Genomic DNA, 12,537 nt, shown 5'->3' on the forward strand with positions numbered 1-12,537 from the left:
TCTGCTTTTGTAGTCATTTTTACATTCATCCCCATAAAATGTCATCTTGTTTGATTTAGCCCATTAGTCTAAAAAGGATGAAATGTTTTTGCATCCTGATTCTATTGGTCAGTGGTCCCACTTCATGTCATCTGGAAATTTGGCAAGCATGTCATCTATATCTTTATTCAAATCTTTGTTTGGATGGGTTTTTTGATAGAAAGACCAAGAAAAAGTCATAGGGCACTTAACTAGTACTCTCCCTCTGGAGATACATTTTTCCCTTTTAACAGTTTCTTAGAAATCCTTTCCTTACACTGAGTTCCCTTCTCTCCTCCTAAAGTTTAGCAAACAGTAAGATAAAAATTGGGATTATCATAAAGGGCATAGAGAACTTGGTCCTGTAGGGCCCAAGGTTGTGGAGAAATTTTACAAAACTCCAGGCTTAAAGAAGGATGAATCAATCATCTGAGCCTTGGAAATTCTTCCTGGTGACTGGACATTATGAAAATTCACTCAATAGATTTTGTTAAGATTGCTCCACCTTTGAGAAAAGTGCGAGAAACTCATTCTCTGTCTTCAAGCTATTGTACAAAAGGGTCAAGAAAGGGGGTCCACTCACCTGATGCAGACACCAACACAGCTGGCCAGGGGTGTAATGGGGGCATAACACAGTGATTTGCACATATTAAGTGCTTGATAAAAATTTGTTGAATGAATGAGTGAATGAATGAATGGATTTTAACCATTAATTAGGATAATGGACTGCATAGATCATTCTTTATTCTTTTAGGCAACTTCCTTGCCACAAATACAGTTCCTAAGAAAATTCCATTGATCACTATCTTCTCTCATGAAAACTGAAGATATCTATAATCTCAAGTGTCTTTAATGTCTGTCTCAGAAATGAAAGTCAGTTTCCCTGATGATACTCCTTCTAGAGCAAACATTGGGAAAAATGACTATTTATCATTTAGTGTATGAGTCTAGCTTGAACAAGTCAGGATGTTTTGCTTGTTTTTATCATTCATCCACTGTTTCTCTCATATATAATCAGTTCTTTCCCACTCCATTCCACCCCATCCTTCTTACCGCACTGCTCACAAGATCTGCATGAGGAGAAAACTTTGTTTTCACAGTTGGGTTTCCCTAAAACACTTTACCCATCTTTCGATAGACTCTTTTGCATGTTGTATATACTTGTGTTTCTTCTTACTCCCCCTCTGTCTCTTCTTACTTCTCCTCTGTCTCATATTACTGCTTTGGACTCTGACTAAAATCTCTACACTCTTTCTCTTCCTCCCCTTCCTTCTCTTCACCATAAGTTGACACCCCCCATCCTGCCTGGGGTTCTGTCTCACCAAACAGTGTGATGCTGGCATTGGTGTGGCCTAGGTTGTTGGAGGCCACACAAGTGTAGTTCCCGTAGTCATGTTCCGAGACATTGAAGAAAATGAGCTTTGAGAGGAATGGTCTGTTTTCAACTTTCACTCGTTTCTGTCCTCCAATCAGCCTGGGATAAACAAAGGGGAGAAAGAAAGGGAAAGAAAGGAAAAGAAAGGGAGATGGTCAAAATTTCACTCATTAAAGCAAGACACTTTCTGAAATGTATGGCCCTCTCTCATTCTACCTTCTAATGACCTTATAACCATAATTCTTCCTATTCATTACAGTGTGATTTCACATATCTTGACACATATTCCTATTTCTCTGTTTTTGTTATTTTTTTGACCTTGAAGACAGTAATTGTTAGGTGGACATCTCTTAGTTGATTACACATAGATATGCAATATACAATATGTATCCATGGATATGCACATATGAGTATATATATATATGTGTGTGTGTATATATATGTATATATACACACATATATATGTATATATGTATATACATATATACATATATATATACACACATACATAAAACACATATACCTTCTTTGAAAATAAGAATTCTAGCTGTGTAATCCTGGACAAGTCACTTAACCCCAATTGCCTCAACAAAAAAAAGAAAAGAAAACAAAAGAAAAACTGCAATTTTTGACAATTAGTCAACTAGTAAATAATAATACATACTATCTAGAATAATGTTCCCCTCATAATAGGTGCTCAAATCATGGACTTGGATGATAATGATGATGACAAAGATTAACAGAAAAATATCTGGAGGGGATTTGTTTCCTTATATGTGAGCAACATGATTCTTCTCTAGAGCTCAAAGCTTTTTACTAATGATTTCATTTCCCAATTCCTCAGACCTGGAAAGAAGGAAAGGCATAAAAATTACCAACTATTTTTTCTCTCAGAGAAACTTGAAGGGCCGTAAGGTATATTTTCTAGGAGCATAGGGCAAGTGTTGATAGAGGAAACAAATTTAGAGAATGTAATACCCTAGGATATTCTTCTATTCATACCTTGCTGATCTTAAATATAACTTTAGGCTTGGAAAAGAAGTAGACATACTGTAGGACCTTTGTAAGAAATCTTTTTTAACTGCCTGTAGAAAATGGTTACTGAAGAAGCATATTTAGGGTCTTTGGGGAAGATGAATGAATCTGTCTAAAAGATATGGAGAATCAAAGAAATTCATTCTTTGGAGAATACTGAATTCTTACAGAATTCTAACAGAAAGACTGTTAAATGTTCTAATTAGAGGCATCTGGGAGTGAGGTAGAATGTTAGACTTGAGTTAGAAAGAATTGGGTTTGAATCCTGTCTTAGATACCTAGTCTTGTGACCCTGAACAAATCATTTAACCACTGTGAACTTCAATTTCCACAACTGAAAAATTGGACTAAAAATAGCACCTGTCTCACACAAGTTTGGTAAGAATCAAATGAGAAAAATGTTTGTAACAAGTGTTACAAGTCTTAATGCCAATGTTGTTCCATTGTTTTTCAGTCATGTCAGACTCTTTGTGGCTTCTTTTGGTATTTTTCTGGCAAAGATGGTAGAATTTTCTTCTCCAGCTCATTTTACAGATAAGGAAACTAAGGCAAACAGAGTTAAGTGACTTGCTAATGATCTTATAGTAAGGGCATGTTTGAGGCTACATTTGAACTCAAAAAAATGAGTCTCCTTGACTGCAAACCCTGGAATTTTATCCACTATGCTATGTTGCTGTTCCAATATGAGGTATTATTAATAATTAAGAATCTCCTATTATTCTACATAGTATAAAGAAATTTAGTGAAAATACAATCTTTTGTCTTCTTTGAAGCAATTTGTCTGTCCATCTTTAGAGTCTGTCCCTACACTATGGTCAGAATGATAATGTTGCTGGAAAAGAGCTGAAATGAAAATGTAAAGAACTCAGCAAAAGAGTCAGTTGTTTATCCAGGGCATCATTGTTTCAAGTAGCAAGTGTGAACACCTTGGATGTGGTTTGAATAGATTAGTTGAGTTTGGATAGAACATTTGTCAAGGAAAGTAGCCAAAATAAGAGATTGTCAAGTTCAATTAAAAAAAAAAACATCAAATTCCTGTTATTTGTTTAATGTATTTGGTATTTTACAGTTTCTTTGAGATCAAATAACCCAACACTTCATTGTTAAGAGAAAGATAGTAAGGCCCACAATAATGAAATAACATGCCCAAAGTCAAAGTGACATTTCTAAACCTTAAACTCAGGTCTTCTGATTTCATACAATGAACTCTTTCTATTAGACTACATGCAAAACTATCTGGATAGGGTTCCAACAGACAAAAATGGGAGTAGAATTCCTGCAACAATTAACTTAAATTCTAAATTAAATGTCTCTGAAAACATATAGCATGTGCATAAATAAGTAGAAGAAAATTACTTGGGAAAGGGAAAGAACTAAATCAATTGTGAGTGGGAGAAGAGGTTTCTTGAAGAACATGGCACCAGAAGCAACAAAATTCTGAGAACAGAGATTAGTAGTGAAGGCATCTACTCATTGGAGACAGCTTGTGTAAATACCCAGAGCTGGAAGATGGAATGTTAAATTCTGAAACTAACTAATAATCCAGTTTGGCTGGAACATGGAATGTTAGAAAAAATGTAATGTGAAATAAGGCTAGAATACTGGCCAGGAATTCAAGGCCCCTCAAAATCTGGCTCCAACCTAAGGAATTTGCTTTTTTTTTCCCTTACAGTGAATCACTGGATGTTTTTGAGCAAAGAACTGACATGATCAAATCTAGTAAAGTTATTTTGGCAGTTTTATAGAGAATGGGTAGGAGTGTGGAGAATTTAGGTGAAGGAGAACCACTAAGGATTATTAAAATATGTGAGAATTATAAAGGCTTAAGTGAGGGTTGTAGTCTTGGAATTGGAGACAAGGGGGAAATGTAAGAGATGTTGCACTGTTGAAACCCATAGAATTTAAGCTTTTATTTTATTTTATTTATTTATTTATTTATTTATTTATTTATTTGGTTATGAAGGGAAGAAGGGCTATTGGAGAGGATAGACGAGAGAATAACTTCAAGAGAATGTACATAATGATTGGGAGAATGATGATGCCTGAACAGAAATAGAGAATTTGAGGAGTTTGTAGGAAGGACAGAATTAGGAAATATGATGAGATCTGTTTTAAGCCTGAGATACTAATGAAATCTACACTTGGCAATGCTGAACAAGTAATTGATAAGGAACTGGAGTTCAGGAGAGAAATTAGGGAACCATATGTAGATTTTGAAGTCATCTGCATAGAAATGATACTTAAACACACAAAAAGATGAGATCACTAAGGGAAGATTATAAAATCGGTAAGAAAAGAAAGCCCATACATAGAATGGAATGAGTAATGATTCAACAAAGGACATTGAGCAAAGACAGATAAATGAACAAGAAAATGATTGTGCCATGGAAGCCTAAGAAGGAGAAAGAATACAAATTCTCATTGCTCCAAGGAAAGAGTTCAATATTTTGAACAGACTTTGAATTCCCAGGATATTGCAAATGTCCACTGAGGTACAGTTGGGGGTTAAATCAACAATCTGGTGAGGCAGGGATCATGCACAAGAACCCTGGCAATAGGAATTTTCCTCTGACTATGTCAATAATAACAATGTAATTTGTGTGTCACTAAATATGAAATGAATGTGTCATCACTCTCTGCTTTAATAATTCCGAAATCTCAGGCATGATATTTGGACCCCCATCTTCTAGGGGACAACCGAGTAAACAAAGCTGGCTTGTCAAGAAGGCTGCTTTTTGCCCCCAACCCCTCACTCCTGCTTCTTGTGTGCCATTCCTCTATCATCCATCAGATGCTGAGGCTTGCTTCACATCAGACTTGAGTTGTGAATTGAACACAGGTTGTATTATGAGGAGAGACACTAATCAGGAGGCAGGTTCCGGCTTGACAGCTCTGAAATGTCTTTAGCTAAGAGCAGAGTTGGGTGGCCTGACAGCACTTTGCGGCACTTTGCAGCTCTTGGAATCATAGGCTTTTCTTTTCACAGTATAGTTCCTCCTGTCTCCCAAGCCAATTTGTCCCCAGCTTCTCCTCCCCCTCGCTGGGACTCGATTTTTCTCAGTTCATCTCTGATCTTTCCCCTGGCTAATTTGTCCCTGCAGTGGAGCAGCCCCTATTAAGCGTGACTCCTTTCTTTTCCCCTAGATTGACAATGCCCATAGGGAGATGGGGATGCCTAAATCCACTCTGTAGATTCAAATCCTCCATCATGAGCCATCCAGAAACTGACCATTAGAAACCTCCCTCCAATTTGCCTTTGATGATCGCTCACCTATTGAAAATTGAGAAAGAGGTTATTTCAGTGTCCCCAACCCGCCCCAGTCCGAATACCTGTTTCCCTCGGCCCTGACTGAGCTGTAGGCTCAGCCACTGACATCATTTGGCAGGCTTAGGAACATGAGAGAGTTTGTCAATGACAGGAAGCTCAAGAGCAGCGAAGTTCTGATTAAGTCAGATGCCAAGGAGAATGACAACTCCCTCAAATGGAGGAAAATAAAATATATGGATAATAATAGCTAGCATTCACATGGCACTTTGAGCTTTGTAAAGTATGTTGTGTTATTTAGGATTTGAGAAAAATTATTATTTTTCTATCATAACTAACAACTAATTAAAAAATTAAGACAAGGGTTTTTTTCTCTTTTTTATTTCATCATTTAGCACCCAGATCCTGGAGGTCAGTCAGCTGGTCTCTGAAGGACATGGCTGACTGATAATTTGTCTTTAACACTCTGGGAACATGCTCAGAGTTCCTCAATTTAAGGTGGGATCCCACTCAAGTAGGAGACCTTGCTTCTGTTTAGAGTATAAACAGAATTTAATCTGGGTGAATTCTTGCTCCAAGGAATTAAGTCCCTGCTCTTGTCCTCCTCCATGGGAGTTCTGGGTGACTCAGCTTATGAAAGAGAAAAGCCACTAGAGGGACCTGAATGGAGATAGATTCCCTTAACCGGGTTGTTCTAGGTGACTGAATCTCAAGATCAAGTCACTTTTTCCACAGGAGAAATTATAGACTACTAGCCTACCTTTTCATTAAATGTCAAAAATTAGGACTGATTTTCACTTGTTGGAGCAAACTCTTTCCCAAAAGTATATTAAGGCTTTTAGTTTTTCCATGGTTTCTTTTTGGTTACCAAGACTAAATTTATTTATTATTAACTAGTCTAATTAATAAATTGACTACTAATTGCCCAGAAACTAATTTTCAGGTTTTTCATTAGTCACAGAGTCATCAATACACTTTGATCTCCATTTTATCTCCATTTTACAAAATAAGAAACTGAGGTTGGGAGAGATTAAATAATACATTCAATGTATAGTAGTTAGTAAATGTCTGAGAAAAGGCTTAAACTTAGATCTTTCTGCCTCCAGATATGTACTCTGCTGTGAGACAGAAACTGAGAAAAGACAGACAGAGACAGAGATAGGCAGTGGTAAAGACAGAAAGACACAGAAATGTTAAAAAAAAAAAAGATGGGGGGGGGGAGAGAAAGCAGAAAGGAAACAGAAAATAGGATAGGAGAGGAAAGACAAAGAGTGGAGAAGACAAGTAACAGCAGAATAACGCAGACAAAAGAAGCATAAAATTCCTGTATGTCAGCAACCTTTGGAAATCTCATGTTATGCTCTCTTACCTTCAACTCACCAGTAACAGCAGATGGTGCTGCCCCTTCTACAGAGATAGCAAGAAATTGGGAGAAGTGAAAGAGGAAGTATTTTTTTCGTTTTCATTTACCTATTACTGTCTGTTTTTACCTATCACGAGTTTCGTATCCCTCAATACCTTTTCTTTTTTCCTTTCATTTTCTTTTTCTTCATTTTTTTTTCCTTCCAAAAAGAATCAAAATCAGGGAATGTGTTTAGGGCAAATATTCAAGAGTTTCCATTTTGCCCTTCACCTCTACCAGTACAAGAAATCTACCAAAAATCCCCTCATACCTCAGCTCCCTTCCTAGTTCTACAAGGAGAAATCTGCTAAAATAGGATTCCCAAGAGTATACTCTTTATTCAGTGGAAGAGTATCATTCCTTGGGCAGGTTAAGTGGCAGAACTTTTTTGTTCTATTTTTTGCTCTGCTCCAACCTCTGTACTTTGTCTGTGTTTTGTCTTCTTTATCTATAACTTGGGAGTTGTGCATCTGACATCCCTTACTGAAGGATTTAGTTGGAGTCAGCCTTGATAAATGAAGTGACTGCTATGTCATTTGGAATCAAACTTGGAGAATTGTGAATCTAATGGCAAAGTGACTTGATGATAAATAAATCCCAAATCAAGTTTAGTTTAAGAAAAGAAATTGTGACATAGCAATAATTCTCTGACTAAGACAGGAAGCTCTTCTTCTGCCCCTCTCCTTCTACCTCCTCATCTTTTTTTTTTTTTTTTTAAATCCCATTGCTAATCTACAACCTTCTTTTCACTTGGTCACATTCTATTCTCTTTGAATATTTCTTTTGACTTTTGAGAACCCTTTCATTGCCAGTTTAAGGCTCTTGACACTCTCTCCCTTTGATTTAACAGAATCTTTTAGGCCCAGAGATTGGGTCTTCTATGTGTCTTTATTTTTTCAGCTGCTTTACAATAATTATTTGATATTCATAATGTTTCCTGCCCTTATTGAAACAGGAGGACCCTGAGATGAAAGGCTTCCTTACGACTCCTTATAGTGAGGAGTTTTAATCTTGGCTAAATCACAACAAATATCCCAATAACACCCACTACAATAGAAAGAACTAAAGCACTAGATTTCCTCCACACTTCCTGCCATCTTTCCTTCTTTGGTGAGAGAATAGGATAGCCTGCTACAGAGCCTGGACTAAGTTAGGTCACTGACCCTTCCTTACAAAGCTACTGATATACTTTGTGGTTGAACTGCAGACCTATTGAGTAAGTGTGACTTCTTAGCCCCACCCAGTGTTGTCTTGTCCATCCCTAACCTCTTAACAGCCTTGAGAATAAGTTAAAAATAGTCTGAGGCAGCAAACATCTTTCTTAGTCTTTTCACAGAATTTCTAGTACTTCTGATAGCTTTTCTTTATGTTTTGCTTTCCTGTATCTGGTTTTCTTCAGTTCATGGGTCAGAAGAGATTGTTGTGTCCAGCAGTATTAAAAGGGTGTAATCCAGGAATCCCAAACAAAGTGTTAGCCCCTGCTGGTTTGGTTTGATTTTGTTATTCTCATATAGAAAGAAGATTGGGAACAAGTTTTACCAGAATTCATTTCTACTCATCAGATTATAGTCTGGAGGTTTGAGGGAAATTCCTCTTGTCCAGTTAGATTGTTTACCTTTTGTCATCCTTATACCACTGGAATTCTGCTGAAGGCACAGCAGATGCTTCACACTGCAACGTTCCCTTCTGTCCCACAGCGACTCCTGTGCTCTTAGCCTCTGAAATGTAGGGTGGGTCTAGAGAGAGAAAGAGAGAGAAAGAAAGAGAGCGAGACAGAGAGAGAGAGAGAGAGAAAGAGAAAGAGAGAGAGAGAGAGAGAGAGAGAGAGAGAGAGAGAGAGAGAGAGAGAGAACAAGAACATTCAGAATGTTCTGAAGGTCAACTTTTAATGTTCTTTGGCTTCAAATTTCACCACCAGCCCTCTTCCTAACTACCATTCATTGCCAATTCCTCCCATACACCTATGCCTATTCTTGTTCCTTGTTTGTCAGGAGCTGTTCTCCCTCAATCTTGCCTTACTTTCATATCATTCTCCACCTACTCCCCTGTACAATACCTTTTTCCTTGTCTTCCTTGAAGCACCTTAGCTTTCCAGTCAATTAAAAGTCATTTGTTTTGAGGATATTCTTTTTTTTTTTTTTTTTTTTTTTTAAATTTTTTATTTAATAATTACATTATATTGACACTCATTTCTGTTCCGATTTTTTTTCCCCCTCCCTCCCTCCACCCCCTCCCCTAGATGGCAAGCAGTCCTTTATATGTTGGATATGTTGCAGTATATCCTAGATACAATATATGTTTGCAGAACCGAACAGTTCTCTTGTTGCGTAGGGAGAATTGGATTCAGAAGGTATAAATAATCCGGGAAGAAAAACAAAAATGCAGATAGATCACATTCGTTTCCCAGTGTTCTTTCTTTGGGTGTAGCTGCTTTTGTCCGTCATTTATCAATTGAAACTCAGGTCTCTTTGTCAAAGAAATCCACTTCCATCAAAATATGTCCTCATACAATATCGTTGTCGAAGTGTATAATGATCTCCTGGTTCTGCTCATTTCACTTAGCATCAGTTCATGTAGGTCTCTCCAAGCCTCTCTGTATTCATCCTGCTGGTCATTTCTTACAGAACAATAATATTCCATAACATTCATATACCACAATTTACCCAGCCATTCTCCAATTGATGGGCATCCATTCATTTTCCAGTTTCTAGCCACTACAAACAGGGCTGCTACAAACATTTTGGCACATACAGGTCCCTTTCCCTTCTTTAGTATTTCTTTGGGATATAAGCCCATAGAAACACTGCTGGGTCAAAGGATATGCACATTTTGATAATTTTTTGGGCATAATTCCAGATTGCTCTCCAGAATGGTTGGATTCGTTCACAACTCCACCAACAATGCATTAGTGTCCCAGTTTTCCCGCATCCCCTCCAACATTCATCATTATTTTTTCCTGTCATCTTAGCCAATCTGACAGGTGTGTAGTGGTATCTCAGAGTTGTCTTAATTTGCATTTCTCTGATCAATAATGATTTGGAACACTCTTTCATATGAGTGGTAATAGTTTCAATCTCATCCTCTGAAAATTGTCTGTTCATATCCTTTGACCATTTATCAATTGGAGAATGGCTTGATTTCTTATAAATTTGAGTCAGTTCTCTATATATTTTGGAAATGAGGCCTTTATCAGAACCTTTAACTGTGAAAATGTTTTCCCAGTTTGTTGCTTCCCTTCTAATCTTGTTTGCATTAGTTTTATTTGTACAAAGGCTTTTTAATTTGATGTAATCGAAATTTTCTATTCTGTGATCAGTAATGGTCTCTAGTTCATCTTTGGTCACAAATTTCTTTCTCCTCCACAAGTCTGAGAGATAAATTATTCTATGTTCCTCTAATTTATTTATAATCTCGTTCTTTATGCCTAGGTCATAGACCCATTTTGATCTTATCTTGGTATATGGTGTTAAGTGTGGGTCCATGCCTAATTTCTGCGAGGATATTCTTTTAAGCATTTAAAGATAGTACTTCAGCTATCTGGCTATGCAGGAAGCAAGTTGCGGAGCTCAGATTGAAAAGATTCCTATGTCATGCTAGCCAGTTCAGTTTGACCCAGGAGAATGAATAAAGCTTCCCTTTCCTGCTGCAGTGCATGGAGGATCTAAGTACAAATCTCTCCTTCTGCCTATCATGGACCCCACACTCTTCTTATTAAAATGAGGACCTATAAAGCTACTCACAGTTCACGGTAACTTTGACTCTCCTCACCACTGGTGCTGCTACATCATTGGAAGCACTGCATTCATAATCTCCAGACTGTGCCCGGGTGATGCCCTGAATTTCCAGATACTCATCTTCGCTCATGAAGCCAACAGCTGCAGGAAGAAACAGAGAAATGTTTTGGGATAGGGTGGGCGGAAGAGGAGAAATGAGGATCAAAGAATTTGGAACTGGAAGACAAGAGATCACTTGGTCTAGCCAGCCACTCATTTCACAGACAAGAGAAATGATTTTGAAATGAAAATGATTTTCAATTCAAATGAATTTCAATTTGAATTGAAAGTGATTTTCCAGAATCACATTAGAGCAGTGGTTCTCAAAATACAAGGTCTCCTAAGACTCTTTCAGAAATTCTGTGAGACAACAAGATTATGTGATGATCAACTCTGATGGACATGGCTCTTTTCAACAATGAGGTGATTCAGGACAGTTTCAATGGTCTTGTGATGGAGAGAGCCATCTGCACCCAGAGAGAGGACTGTGGGGATTGAGTGTGGATGACAACATAGTATTTTCACTTTTTTGTTGTTTTCCTGCATTTTGTTTTCTTCTTTTTTTTTCTTTTTGATCTGATTTTTCTTGTGTAGCATGATAATTGTAGAAATATGTATACAAGAATTGTACATGTTTAACATATATTGGACTACTTGCCATCTAGGAGAGGGAATGGGGGAAGAGAGGAAGAAAAAAAAATTGGAATACAAAGTTTTGCAAGAATTAATGTTGAAAACTATCTATGCATGTGTTTTAAAATAAAAATCTTTATAAAAAGAAATTTTCTAATATTAAAATCTTTTTCATAATAATATTAAGATTTAAAAATTTAACATATATATCAATTAATATCTCATATTATCAAAAACTCTTAGGGGTCCTCGATACATTTTAAGAATGTATAGGGGTCCTGAGACAAAAAAGCATGAAGAATACTGCAAGTCTAGTACTCTTTTCAAAATAGCATACTCTAGAATCTGGCTTATGAAGTAAGGTACAATAATGGGGCAAAATTTTCATAGTATCTACACAGCATTTAGTTATTTTTAAAGATTGGTTACCCTAAATCACAAATTATCTCTGATACTCCTACCTACTACTTTCTCATATTCCCACAGGACATACAACATTATTTGAATTCATACCAGTTTTGAGTATGATGCTTAGGGAACTGCTGGCTTATAATATGTGATTTGTCATATTGCCCTTTGAAGTGTCATGCTCTTAGCAAACAAATTCCTGGGTCAAAAATACACTCAGTTCTGGGACACTCTAATGCATTAGTGTCTATGTAGTGGAATAAACACTAGATTGAAATCAGGTGACCTGGATTCAAATCTTGTCCTTGCTGATTACTTGTGGTCAAGTGGAAGGTACTTCATTTCATTATCTTATTTTCTTCATTCATTAAGATAACCATAAGATCTCTTCAATTTCTACATTCTATATCTCATGTCTTGTAATCTCATATTTATGGATGTGAGTCTGTTAAAATAACTAAAATAGCAGCTATATAGCAATAAATTTGGAATACAACAATGCATAGAAAGAATACAATCACTAAGAGTAAAGGAAAGATCAATGGGTCAAATAGAATCATGGATAGGAGGAGAGGGGGGAGAAGAAAGAGAGAGAAAAGAGGAGTTAGAAGACCAAATTCAATTACTA

General features: G+C 36.9%; 1 protein-coding gene across 5 annotated transcripts in view; it reads right to left on the reverse strand.

Moving 5' to 3' along the window:
- The window catches only part of LOC127554796 (neurotrimin), a 1,375,146-nt gene that overhangs the window by 19,609 nt on the left and 1,343,000 nt on the right, over positions 1–12,537 (reverse strand). For all 5 annotated transcript variants that reach the window (XM_051986653.1, XM_051986657.1, XM_051986658.1 and 2 more), the window contains 3 exons: positions 10,836–10,970; positions 8,711–8,831; positions 1,341–1,492 (listed from right to left, as the gene is read on the reverse strand). In XM_051986653.1, the coding sequence (XP_051842613.1) occupies positions 1,341–1,492; positions 8,711–8,831; positions 10,836–10,970 (408 nt within the window). The remainder of the gene's footprint in view (positions 1–1,340; positions 1,493–8,710; positions 8,832–10,835; positions 10,971–12,537) is intronic.

This window comes from Antechinus flavipes, chromosome 3 (assembly GCF_016432865.1).
Source record: "Antechinus flavipes isolate AdamAnt ecotype Samford, QLD, Australia chromosome 3, AdamAnt_v2, whole genome shotgun sequence".
Lineage (NCBI taxonomy): Eukaryota > Metazoa > Chordata > Mammalia > Dasyuromorphia > Dasyuridae > Antechinus > Antechinus flavipes.